Here is a 13,979-nt window from a genome sequence, read left to right on the forward strand (position 1 = left end):
GCATGACCAATCCATCTAGTCAAGCGTGAAGGGCAGTTCCCAACCACACTTCCCTTTAGTCCACCTTGACCTTTAGTTTATGGGTGGCGAAGCCGAAATTTAGGTTATCACCTCTGGGTCCTGCAGAGAGGAGGCCAGGGACATGAAGAGAGATAGATTTGGTTAGGCATGACATCTGTTATAGGACTATGTCACAAGCTTCTTCATGAACACAAGCTAATAGTGAAAACATGTATTTTCTATTTTGTTCCACAAAATGATCACATACTATTTGAAATATTTAAAAGAAAGACAACAGTGAAAAATAACATTTCAACTTGGGAACATGACTGTGGAAAAAAAAGCTTTTATTTCATAAGACATAACCTTTCAGCAAATTTGATCTGACTGCGAGTGACATCAAACCCAGCCCACAAACTGTAAACAAGGGCTACAGTCACAATTCATAAATGACAGTGTAACTGGTTAACTCGTTGCCTGTCATTATTTTTTGCTAAAGGGAAAAAAACACACTGTAAAAAGGGAAATTATAAATTGCCTCTATGGTTCTGATAACAGAGAATTTTATCATGGAAGATGATCTCGTACTTATAAGCCAATTAGTGACATATAACAAAGCAAAACTATTTGGTTACTAATATGTGTTACCTACAAAAAGAAAAAAAGAAATTAATAATAATAAAAAAAGCCAGATTATACAAACAGGGCAACAGAGGAAAATTAAATAACAAATGCTGGCCACATGGAACATGAAAATTCATTGTCAACAATAGATTTTACTTGCATAAATTGAGCAATGTAATTGACGGTCACATCCCTCTGCAATATAAATAAGTTAAAGCGCATAAGTGTAGCTGGTAATAAAACGCCTCTTGAAATGTTAATCGTTATTTATTTTTTTTCCTTCTGATGTTATGTATTAAGGTTACAAAGAGGGGTCTGGCAGCACCCTGCAAAAACTGTTGCAGTGTGCTCATATTGCACAGGCATTGGAAATGAAATCAATTAACTATGCAATCTATTAAGGGGGCATGACACATTCAAAGATGTTGGTACTGTAGCTGGGGTGTGTTCGCCCCGATTCAATAATTTTTCTGTAATTTTGTAACTTTCAAATATAAAGTATTAAAAAATAAAGGGTAAAATGGCTTGTGTTCAAACAACTGCAATTAAGTGATTGTTCTTTTGCAAAAACAAACAAACCAACAAAAAAAAAAAATCAATTTTAATTTACCTTACTGACCAAATGTCTTTGTTCCAATACCTGTTGCTGTTGATAAAACATTTCTCTTCTCTGCTAAGGGTTTCTGTGATGTGAGATGAGCATTTACTTTCTGGAACAGTGTGGGATTGCATGGCCAAAGATGTTCCAGATCCTTCAATACTTCCCCTGAATTGCATCAGCGTGATAAATGAATAAGCAATGTCAATTATGAACTCATTAGTTCATTTTGTGCATGATGTCGTATTCCACATGAACTGTGATCAACAATAATATGTTTAAAAAGGGAAAACGTGTGATGCCCGATGTGTGTGTATCAACTAAACTGATTTTCAAGTAGGAACGTGAGAGGTACAAATGATAATCATCTCACAGCAGAAAAACCCTAAGCGGACTAAGGTGAGGCTAGGAGCAGGAGCCGAGGCCTCCTCTCTCTACTTCCTGTCTGCCGGTGTTAGAACTCTGCCAGGAAGGGGTGGGTTAAGGCTCGACAAGCAGAGATGCGATTGGACGGCTTGAAGGTCAAACATTCCTGCAAAAGAGAAAAAAGGGGACACATATTTGTTAAGTGTGTGAAACTGATCCAGTAATTGAGTTTATCCAGTAATTGAGTCAATGATCTATTTCACTCACTGGCTTCTTATTAAGGGCGTGCATTGACTAATTAAAAGACCTAGAAAGGTTCCCAAATACACTCTTTAGCCCATAGAACCACAATTATGTTCTATCAGGTTGGCTATTCCCATAGATATCGGTAGATGTCGCCTTGCCCGCTAAAGCATATGACGCAGATACGTCAACGCAGCCGTAATGAGAAGCTGCGGGAGAACTTGGGACTATAAAGCCGTAAACGCATACATTGCTCAACCGATGGGCATGGATGTTTTTCATATTTAAAATATTCATATTTAATGTACAAATTGATTATTTAACACTATTTACGGAAAATAAATATACTAGCCTCTGTAGTATACCTGTCCTATGTAAACAGCTGTATCTCTGAAGCTGCCTATTACACACAAATCTGTGCAGTGAGTCTTTGAAACAGAAGATGGTAGATGTCACTCGTAACGGCTGCTGAAATGTGACGTGTTTGACATTTTTTTGCAAAAAAATCTAGCATCTAGCAAGAAATAAACACTGCACAATCTGATTATACCATTGTTGTAACCATTGATAGCGTCTGGTCTGATGTATACGCCATTTGTCAGACAACTTAGCCTGCTAGCTTCCGTAAGCTAATTTAACGTATTTCCGTCAGGGCAAATATGACGGAGACAGACACACGTTGAAAGGCCAAAAGCAACATCTAGTTAATATATATATATCTATAAGCTATTCTAGTCAATCAAATTGTTGCTCTGGAAGTATGAGATTAAATTGACTGTTGAGCTGTAATATCAACCTTTCACCAGGGAGATTGTGCCTTTAAACCTTCTATGTCATTCAGTCTATATGTTAATGCATTATGTAAATGTAAACATTATCTGGTAAGGGAGTATACTAGCACACATACTAAATTTGTCAAAAGATCAAACTCATTTAATGGTCTGTTCACAGGTAACAGAGGCTGGTGGTGGTGAGACACTGTAGGACAAAATACACTTGATATTACTCTTTTTGTGTACTGATCAGAGATATACTAAATTGATTTATACTTGGTCTACACATAAAGTATACATAAAGGTTTAAGTATATCTATACTTGCACTTACAAAAAGCAGGTTGTTCTCCTGCATGCCAAGGCTGGGAAGGAGCTGGGTGCCAGGTCGTGCCATGCCGGCGGGACCCCAGGTGGAGGAATAGCGGATCGGGCTTTCCTTGGGCCAGTCTTCTTCACTAGGCAAACCAATCACCCTATAGCAAAGGAAATACTGTAAGGTCAATACTGTATCAAATGCTGAATGAACTCAAGCGCTCAATGTTGGATTAGAGTATGGTATTACTGGCCCCATTCAGTATTGCAAATGCTCTGACATATGGTCATACTTATTGTCTCACTTACCCTGCACTATTCAGTTTCAGGTCCAGTTAGGACAAAGTCAACAAAAAATTCAATGTTTCCATGTACTGTATAGAGCAGAGATGGGCAAACTAAGGCCCGTGGGTCACATGCGGCCGGTTATGCAGTTTACTCCAACCCACAGACCTCAGCTCACTGAGGAACACTTGAGCTCTGACATACGAATTGCCACAACTAAAATGACACCAAATTTTGATGCACTGGCAAAAAGGGTTGTCCAACAGCACTATTCCCATTCAAATTGAATCAAACACTTAATGTTGAGTTTGTTTTCTTAACTTTTTAAGAAATACATTTCCATTTAAGGCATATGCCAGTTTATTTTTTCACCTCATCTACTAGTGGTCCAGCCTGTCAATCAATTTTTTCAAATCCCAACGTGGCCCTTGAACCAAAACGTTTGTCCACCACTGGTATAGAGTGAAGACCGTATTTAAGCTGTAAATTACTCACTCAAAGATCTTCTTCAATTGCTGAGCTTCAGTAAACCCTCGAAACAAAGGCCTGTGGGAAAGAGAAGAACAATTAAAGGCCTGGAATGAAAACTAGTACTCGCACAATGGGTCAACACACTCAATGAGACCTCCACTACAGTGTACCACTGTTACCAACTAAAACTTTGTAGCACAATCACACTGTTAATTCAGGCATGTAGTGTAGCCTGTGAGTGTGGCGTGGTTATGAACCACTCATTCAAACATATATTTTTTTATTACTATGATCAGTAAAAGTTAAAAAGTAAAAATGGAAGATATCAAGATGACTTGCATCTTGTTTAGTGTATTACTCTAATAAGTATTACTCAGTACCTAACACATCACAGTACAACACCGCCTCCGTGGGTGAAGCAGCCGTGGCTTACTGGTTAGGGCTTGCCGGTTCAATCCCTGACCAGTAGAAAAACTGTGGGTGGGGGAAGTGGTTGAGCACTGCTCCCCGAGCGCCACTGCTTTGAGTTAGTGTATGCTCTGTGTGCTTCACTAATTCACGGATGGGATAAATGCAGAGACCAAATTCCTTGTATACGCAAGTATACTTGGCCTATAAACCTGATTTACATTTACTCACCTGCAAGCCACCCTACACACAACCCCCAAGCGAGTGGAGGTGCGTGCCTGTCACCAACTCTCCAAACCGCTCCTCCACACCACCTGACAAGCACCCCTCTAAAGGGGTGGGGGTGCGATTTTCCTTACCTCAAGAGGAAGAGTTCTGCAAAGATGCAGCCAGCACTCCAAACATCCACTGAGGACATGTAGCCCGAGTGGAGCAGAACTTCTGGAGCCCGGTACCACAGAGTCACCACCTGAGCCACGCATGCACACATACAGAAAAGCAAACACAAATGACAAAGTCACACACACACACACACACACAGTGAAAAAGAGGCGTTAACAAATACCGAAGCAAGATTCTTTCAGACCTATGTGGAAACACACTGTAAGCAGAATAAGAGATGTTGTGTATAAGTGTTTTCATTTTGGTGCCTATATTTATCAGTTGGAGCATGTACACAGGAGACGAGATATGAGCAGCTCTGCTTCTAATGTGTTATGAAGGTCAGTTGCCTTTCTGATCTACTCACGTCACAGAGTGTGTGCTGTAGGTGCAACAGCCGGGCTACACCAGGTGCCAATTGAAGTGCTCTGAAAAACTTCAGTGTTTCCCATACATTGACTTATTTGTGGCGGCCCACCATAATATCAACATTGACCACCACCCAATGATTTTCCAGGTTGTACTAAATTGTGCTTAAATCTGGTTAGCATTATAACTATGCTGTGCTAAGTTGTTAAAAACTGTCGCATTCAAGTTAATTCTGCAAACCAACCACCACAAATGGAATTCAATTCTCTGGGAAACACTGAACTTGTTTTAGAAGACTGGTCTAACTTTTCCGAATGCAGACGTCGCTATCAAGTCTGGTGTGGTCAGTTCCATTGATTATAGTGCAAGCTAATTGTTGCAGCATACGCTCTGCAAAAGTTCAGTTACATGCCAGGTGTAACCTGCCTGTAAGACATGCATACCAAGTATGCATTTCAATAGCTAGAGACAGTGTAGACTAGAGGATGTAGTAAATAAATAAATAAACATGCAATGCAATTATGTAGAAGGCATGTTACAATTGTAATGAACAGTTATTTTCATCTGACTGTGTGTGATTTTGTCTGTCATGCACCTTTGGCATCTGTAGACACTTACACAAGGGGTGAGGGCAATGTGATAGGTGTAGATCCTTGCCAAGCCAAAATCAGCAATCTTCACCTCCCCACGACTGCTGACTAATATGTTGTCAGGCTTCAGATCTCTATGCACCAACATATTAGAGTGCAAGAAGTCCAGGCCCTTGAGCAGCTGTCGCATCACATCCTATGGAGACAGAAATAAACCACAATGCCACCTACTGGTCATTATTGTCTATTACATCTGATTTTCAAAGTAAAGAATCTGCTTTTCAACTTCTAGGCAAAATATTAACACTCTTAGATAATAAAATCAAGAACCTAGTATTACTCTTGAATACCCAAGGTACCTTCTCCTCACATAATCTTACCTTAATGTTTTCTCGGCTCAATTCATTTTTAGTACAGCTGATATATGATGTTAAATCTTGATCAATATACTCAAACACAAGTGTCAGGTCCAATGACTGGTTCCTAACACATGCTGACACATCGAAAAGCCTGATTTAAATAAACAAAGAACACATATTTAATGCAGCCATGCATTGCAAATTGTTTTGGACAATTATTTATAATCAATTAAATACTTGTTTAATTTCCTCTCACTCACTTTACAATGTTTGGGTGGTTGAAGTATTCGATTTTGCGCAATAGCGCCACTTCGCGAACCATGAAGGCCGGTATTCCACTCTCAGGATCCCCAGGTAAATTGAGCTTTTTCACCGCAACAAGACGCTGTTTTCCGGCGATCTCCCTGGCTTTATACACTTTACCATAGGCGCCCTCTCCTACCTCTGCCAGATAGTCATAATTGGAATGACCACAGGTGCCGTCGTCCATTCTTGGTAAACACAACCGGATAAAAAAAAGAACATTTAAGCATTCCGATTCACTTATTTTTAAGGTTTGGTAAATCAAGTTATAAACTGTTTTATACAGTCTATGGTTATAACATTAGACTACCTAGGTGAGTGAAAAACTAGCCTAGCCATGCAACTCAACAAGTAACGTTATGGACAGCAAGAAACTAAATCAGGAACTGTCTCAAGAAAATATCTATTATATTCTGAATAACTATGGATGACATGTACTCTTTTTTACCACCCATAACAGTTAACACACATCACGTGGACAAAATAAGATGAATTAAGCTTATTCTTACTCATCAAGTAATAAACCACTTGGCTACAGGCTTCATTTAGCTTACACAGTATTCATCACTGTATTGACGCAGAAAGAATGAAAATGAACACTAGCATGTTACTTAATTATTCAGGTAAGTTTTTTTTGTGTTTTTTTTGTTTAGTTTAACTGGTGGTTTCGTTAACTTAGCTAACGACTCATCACACAGGTAGCTTCTAAGGAATTGAATATAGAAGGTGAATTAGCTAGCCTATGTTGTTGCTAGGCAAAATAATGGGTTTTGTGCAATGTTAAGCTTAAAGTAACATTGCAGCAATGGGCTATTTTCTTAATTAAAAACTTTATCATTACACCAGAAGACTCGCTGAAATAACTTTGGACTTTCTGTTACCTTTTGCCGCTAAAATAGCAATAATTTCCATATCATGTGAATTATCACTCCTTACCTCCTAGTCCAAGTAAATTCTTGGTAACGTTAGAGACAGACTGTGAGTTTGTTAAAGTCTATTATAGGAAAAGTTGTGAAAAAAATTCAGCATTCCAAGCCTCTGAGCTAATCAAAAACCTCCAAATCATTCATGCACCTGCGTCATCATACACGCACCCCACTCATGGCAGCCCCCCTGTCTATGCAGTAGCCTCCCAGTCCCACGTCCATTAGAACCTATGATTAGAACCCCCTTTTTTCCCACGATCGTACGTTCTTTTCTTCGCGCTCGCTATCAATCCATCTCGCATGCTTCTGTTTTAATACATTATTATTATGCCCGGTACATTGCTTGGGTACTGCAAAGAGTAAGTAGGCATACATTTAGTACTCTTAGTTGCCATATTAATATCTTGATGCACACTCAATAATCGCTTAAAATTGTTCACGCACATTTGAATTAAATGCAGTGTGCACACGATTGTGCTTATACTGTAGGCCAGTCAATCTAGCCCAAAAAGACAAAAACATTGCAACAGAAATGTCTGTCTGAAAATGTGATTAAAGGCCAAAGTTGTGCCCAACACTAAGTAGAATATGGGGGGAATTTCAATAACTACCATATGAAACTTCTCTAGTTGATTAGTGACATACCAAAGAAAAAATTACAAGGTTTGAAATACAAGGTGAAATGTTATGTTTATACATGCAAATTTTATTCATAAAATGTACCATAATTTGCATATATTGCAAAACACGCAATCTGAAAATTGAAGCCAGATTAAAAATGTATTGTTTCATCATGGTTATGGTTATGGGATTCGGCAGATGCCAAAAGACTACATTAAGGAGAATATCAATAATAAACAACAATGTCAAATTTATCAACAGCCTAATGGAAATATAACTATATTAGGCCTATACAAACCATAATGCATAAGAAGCGCTTAATGAACTAAGTGCATGTTGAAAGATATGCCTTTAGACCCCTCTTAAAAGACCTAAAACTATCAGGAACGGAGAGCACTGGGCAACTCATTCCACTAACATGGAACCACTGAGGAAAAGAGTCTTGAATTTGACCTAGTGTTTATGACTGGTCGACACAGACGCTCATCTGTACATCTTGATCACTGAATTAAAATAACAAGGAGCAGATCCAGTCAGTGTCCTATAGGCCAAAGTGAGAGATTTAAATTTAATTCTGGCTACTATATGGAGCCAATGGAGAGGAGTGGCCATACATGTACATAGAGTTCCTCTTTGGCTGATTGAAGACCAGAACGAGTTTTGACTAAAAACGGTAAAATCAAACTTTCTCAAAGCACATCCGAATGACATGATTTTGATGTCAACTCAACGTATGTACTCCCAATCATCCGTAAATTGATCTAAAGTGCATTTTACTCCGGATAATTCCTTTAAGGTAAGATTCAAACCAGTCAAGAGCTTTCCCAGAAATGTCCAGTTCTGATAGTATAGAAAGGATAATGTCATGGTTAACAGTATCAAAGGCTGCATATAAATCTAGTAGAATTAATACTGATGACCGAGCAGAGGACTTAGCTACTCTCAATGCTGCTTAGTCACAGACAGAAGAGCAGTTTCAGTAGAATGACCACTCTTGAAACCAGACTGCATAGGTCTAGTAGATTATTCTGATAAAGAAAGTCACATACTTGCTTGAAGACCACTTTTTCCAAAACCTTTGACAAGAAAGGAAGAAGGGAGACACAGGTCTGTAGTTCTTCACATCAGTTGGTTTTCTTTAACAAAGGTGCACCCTAGCCTGTTTAAAAAAAGGAAAATATGTTCCACCCCATCTACGCCGGTAGACTTTTAGTATATGATTCAGGAGGGTATTAGGACCAATAAAAACTGAGACATTTCTGTTGCAAATATTTTGTCTTTTTGGGCTAGATTGACTGGCCTATTATGCAGAGACTTTGTAAAGGATGCATTATGCATGTTGTACCTTTCATGTGTCCTTGCTCGTATAACCTTATTTTCCTTTAATTTCCTTTTTTGCCCTCCCTTAGTATTAGTCCGGTGGACAGCATCATAGAGCCCCATTGTGGACCCGGAAATGTTGAGTACACCAAAGTTTTATGATGGAAATATATAGTATGGGTTCCCAGCATGTAGAAACTGCCGGATGCGAATTTGCATATGTTGGGCAATTTGTGTAATTGGACTAATTAGCATAAATTAGCATAATCGCCTATATCGATCATATTATAAGAGCTGCTTGGCCAAAATGGACAATGTTAGTATGTTTTTAGGGGTTACTGGAGATGTTGAGTCCATATCTGACATTTTCAAGATTCAAAATCACTATTTCAACTTGGTTTGGTCACGTTTTTACTCTCATTAAGCTGAGTTTTTTGGTCCAATTTAGACAGATTTTTGGAGGATAGGGCTGTAGCAATGTACAGTAGGGCGGGTAACGATAAACCAACCTAACAATTTGATTCGTATAATGATTTTTGACCCACAGTTTGATACAAACCTCTTTTTTTGGAGGGGGGGGGGGGGGGTGGCTAGACATTTCAATAGCCTACCTTAGAACACCAGAGGATTACAATAATATATCTGTATTATTTTATATCCTGATATAAAAAGAGAGAATACTGTCTGATATGTCTGATATTTATGACAGCACACTTTATGCAGATTAGCCTATAGGCCTACTATTTCTATTACAACTCTACCACATTCAGCTGTCTGGTTGAAGCCTGGAAATATTGTAAACAAAGTAGCATAGTTGGCTAGCTTATCATAGTCTACTGATTGGACTGTTCAGTTTCCTCATGTGTGTTTAAGGTAATACTGTTCTCTTTGGGACAGGCCCTTTTGGGAAACATTGGTATTGAGATGTACCCTGGAAACCTGGAGTTCTCGCGAGAGCACAATTTGAATTTTGAAAGATTCCAGGGTCTGGTTTACCAGGCTAATTGAGATGATCATTCAACTTGAATGCAAGAGCTTTAACAAATATGTGCAGCATGCTAATGATGCTAAGCAGATTTAATGGTGTAACGATTGATGAGACAGCGTTGTCTAATCAAAAGCTTTATTAAAGGTCGGGAGCAGGGACATAGGCACAGAACATAGCACACGCTAGGGAAGTCAAGGACACTCGAACCTTACACACATAGGGTTGGACGCAGCCACACCATACAGGCACAAGCACACATATTAACAACCCCAAAGTTCTCCCAGAATCCCCAGCGCAAAACATTGTGGGAATCTCAAGCACAGTCCAGCACGCTACACAACTCCCCCAACAAGCCATTGCCGTCCTCGGCGCGGGCGTTCCCACATTCAGTCCAGCAAAGTCTCTGGCACTGCCACACAGTAGGTGGGGTGCACACACCGCAAGAGCCCTACTCACCCCGAGGAACCACAACCAAGCCTCCATTGCCACAGATTCCCTGGCACTGAGCACCGTAACTGGCACCACACCTCCGATGCTCCGCTCCGTTGTCTTGCCAGTCGGGGCAGCAGACTCCAGCTCCATCTCAGCCGGACAACGCTGCGCAATCAGGCTACAGCAACCGACGTTGGCATCCCTCCTCTGCTGCCTTGTCGTAGAGCTGTCCTCCGCTGCTCCCGGCCGCTCCACTCCACCACAGCCGCGCCAAGGCCTAGACCTTCTCTCTGGCTCGTGGCATCGGATTTCACACAACAAACTTTTTTTTCTCCTTATTTTTCTAAAGAGCGCCAGCGAACAGGCCAACTCGAACAGGCGCCTGCACAGCATGGTGCCTCCCACACGCACCCAAAGGCTTAGAGTTCAGTTTTTCAGTGGGCCCTTCCACCGAGGCTGCCCAACCGTCGTGCCTCAAACGGCTTCACCTCCTTGCCGCTCCACTTCTGCTCTGCTCCGCAGCCAGGGCCACCGCCAACTCCAGCCTAAAGCCGCCCGGCGGGGGCAGGGGCTCCAGGTGTTCTTGCGGTGAAGTCAGCGCCCAGGCCGGCGTCACCACCTCATCTTCCAAGGCTGCTTTCTCAGGCCGCCCTCCCGGTCGCGTGAAGTCTTTCTCCGCCGTGGCCACTGCATCGAGATCCTCTTCAGGCAAGCACTCCTCCCGTAGCCAGGCCCAGGCGACGGCTGGTCTCTACTGAAGGCCTCTGTAAGCTTTTTAGTACCCCTTACAAGGGCTCTTTTTGGATCCTTTTGCTTGGGCCTCCACCTAGCGGTGAGCATGGATGGATTATGAACTTTCGGGCCCCTGGGTCCAGATGTATTAAGGCTCCCCCCACTAATTGTCGCATATGTGGAAGGGGGGGTTGGGGGTCCTCCCTCAGAAATGTTTTAATTTGTTTGATGTGATTTCCTGTATTCTGGTGCATTTTGCAAATGGCCAATACTAAATTCAATCAGATTCATAGCCTACATCCTGATAATGTGTTGATATTGAGGCAATGATTTCATGCAAAGGCTTGGGCTTCAGGGGCCCCTGGGACTGGTAGGCCCGTGCAGTGATCCATCCCTGGCGGAGAGGTCTCCCACTCCCGGCTCCTCCATCACTGAAGACACTGTCTCCTACAGAACGCAACTTGCTCCTCTATGGAAAACGTGCCCATCTACAGGTGCTGCTGTGGAAAGCAGCAGACCGTCCTGATCCACCGGCTGTGGATATTGCCGCGTTTGGATGGAGAAAGAAGACAGGTATGAAGAAAGGAGAGGAACTCGCCCACCCTCGATTCAAGTCCTGTTGCTCCTCCTGATTCGTTAGATGTTATCAGCTGTAACTGCACAGCTGGGTTAAAACTGTGTCATGTATCTGGAAAGTGAAGCTGCAGGCCTGGCCTGTACTAATTATTGTTTCTGCAAAGGCAGTGATGTTACATGTTGCAATATATTAGCACAGCAAAAAGAGCAGAAGGATAAGGATGAAGAGTCTGGAGAAGATGGCGACAGGACAACGGATGAGTACAGAGAGGAGTAGTAGAGGCTAGTTCTTCCCTTTGTTACTCAATTGTGAGTCACAGCAGAGGGCCAGTGAATAGCTATTTTCACAATTATTGTGGAATTCAGAAATAACTTCAGGATCCAAATTGTTCCTAAACACTGAACATTTTTATCCTCCAAAAATCTGTCTAAATCGCCCCCAAAAACTCAGCAAAATCAGCTTAATGAGAGTAAGAACGTGACCAAACCATGTTTAAATAGTGATTTTGAATCTTGAAAATGCCAGGTATGGACTCAGCATCTTCAGTAACCCCTAAAAACATACTAACATTGTCCATTTTGCCCAAGCAGCTCCTATAATATGATCTATATATAGGCGATTATGCTAATTTATGCTAATTAGCTGAATTACACAAATTGCCCAACATATGCAAATTTGCATCTGGCATTTTATGCATGCTGGGGACCCATACTATATATTTCTATCATAAAACTTTGGTGTACTCAACATTTCCGGGTTCACCTTTCTGTCAACTGGACTATATTTAAACATTTAGAAATATATCAGGGATAACAAGTAAGCCTAACTTCTTTTTACATTACATTACATTACATTACATTACATTTGGCTGACGCTTTTTAACCAAAGCGACTAACAACATGGTAAACAGTAAGTTTTAGAACAATTCTCACAATTTTAGGACAGTTTAAAAAAACATTAGAGTACAGTAAGAATAAGTGCGTCGGTGAGTGCTGTTTTTAACAGTTACTTGTCAGTTTAAAACGGCTGGTGAGTGCTAGGATCAGTAAGACTTGTTGTAAGTGTTGCTATGAGAGTAGATGTTCTCTAAAGAGCTGGGTCTTCAGGAGTTTTTTGAAAGTGGAAAAGGATGTCCCTGCCCTTGTAGGAACTGGCAGTGTGTTCCACCAACGAGGAACAACAGATGAGAAAAGTTTGGATTGGCTTGAGCGTACCGGTGGTAGAGCTAGACGTCGTTCGTCAGAGGAGCGCAGCTCTTGTGTGGCCTGTATGATTGTTCTTGCCAGGCAATGGTGGGGCCTAGCGTGGTTAGGGGCTGCTGCTGCTGCTGGCCCCTGCCCTCCTTCCTTACTATCTTCTACATACGTTCAGCTGCAAAGGCATTACTCTCTTTCAACAGGGAAAACAGTTGTTTCTGCATTCCTCATTCCAGATTCAACTGTTGCTTATCTGACTGCATCACGTGCCCCAGTCTACCTTCTACTTGATGAAGGTAAAAATGATGCTAGTGTTATTAACTTTGCCTAAAATGCAAGCACACGACAATGTATGAAAGTTGAGGTATGATAACAGGCAGTAGAGAAATAAGAGAGTCATTACCTCAACTTATTTAAGATCGGCTGAACTTCTGTATAGGGAAAAGTCATGGTTTATGAAAATGCCAAATGTGTGGTGTCAAATCTAAAATTAAACCCTTCTGTCCTAACCTATAGGAAAATAAATTTTCCACCAAGGAACAAATGAAAGTGATCTCATTATCAGATTAATTTATTATTTAGTGGAACGCAACATTCAAAAAAACAAGATGCAAAATACAAACCTGGCAGTAAATTACAGAAAATCTCATCCCTTACAGGAAAAACAGAAACAAGAGTTTTGGCAGTGACACAAATGTTATGTTCCACAAACTTTGCTGCTTCAGTTTATGGTGGCGATTTACATCGTTTCTAGATTATTGTGCAGAGTGATCAGATGCATAACCAGTAATTCATTGCAAATAGCTTCATTAGTAATTTTCACTGTATTTTAGTCCTGGCATCCTTTTAGTAGCTTATAATCAAATCATCAGCACAGGGGAAACTGTGAAAGAGTAGGCAACAAGTCAGCTGAAATCACTATCATTCTGACTGAATTATAAGAACAAACTGATTGCTATAAATGGATGAAAGACGTAATTATATATATATATATATATATATATATATATATATATATATATATATATATATATATATATATATATATATATATATATATCCTTTATTTAACCAAGTCCCATTGAGATCTTGCATCTCTTTTTC

General features: G+C 40.6%; 1 protein-coding gene across 2 annotated transcripts; it reads right to left on the reverse strand.

Moving 5' to 3' along the window:
- Positions 1 to 330: 330 nt before the first annotated feature.
- On the reverse strand, positions 331 to 7,214 carry cdk21 (cyclin-dependent kinase 21). Of its 2 annotated transcripts, none has more exons than XM_042086433.1 (8): positions 6,965 to 7,214; positions 6,041 to 6,271; positions 5,802 to 5,931; positions 5,450 to 5,617; positions 4,441 to 4,550; positions 3,698 to 3,748; positions 2,937 to 3,078; positions 331 to 1,754 (listed from the first exon to the last, which is right to left on the reverse strand). In XM_042086433.1, the coding sequence occupies exons 2-8, from the start codon at positions 6,268 to 6,270 to the stop codon at positions 1,677 to 1,679; spliced, it is 909 nt and encodes a 302-aa protein (XP_041942367.1). In that variant the 5' UTR covers position 6,271; positions 6,965 to 7,214; the 3' UTR covers positions 331 to 1,676. The 2 variants fall into 2 exon arrangements, with proteins under 2 accessions (XP_041942367.1, XP_041942366.1); XM_042086432.1 differs by having other exon boundaries at positions 7,020 to 7,213.
- Between the last annotated feature and the right edge of the window lie 6,765 nt (positions 7,215 to 13,979).

The sequence above is a fragment of the Alosa sapidissima genome, chromosome 3 (assembly GCF_018492685.1).
Source record: "Alosa sapidissima isolate fAloSap1 chromosome 3, fAloSap1.pri, whole genome shotgun sequence".
In the NCBI taxonomy this organism is placed as follows: Eukaryota; Metazoa; Chordata; class Actinopteri; order Clupeiformes; family Clupeidae; genus Alosa; species Alosa sapidissima.

Coding starts and splice junctions, on each gene's coding strand:
- cdk21 (XM_042086433.1), bottom strand. CDS start 6,270: ATGGACGACGGCACCTGTGGTCATTCCAATTATGACTATCTGGCAGAG. Junction 3,749..4,440: donor GCAGAACTCTTCCTCTTGAG/GTAAGGAAAATC, acceptor TCTTTCCCACAG/GCCTTTGTTTCGAGGGTTTA. Junction 3,079..3,697: donor CAATTGAAGAAGATCTTTGA/GTGAGTAATTTA, acceptor CCTTTGCTATAG/GGTGATTGGTTTGCCTAGTG.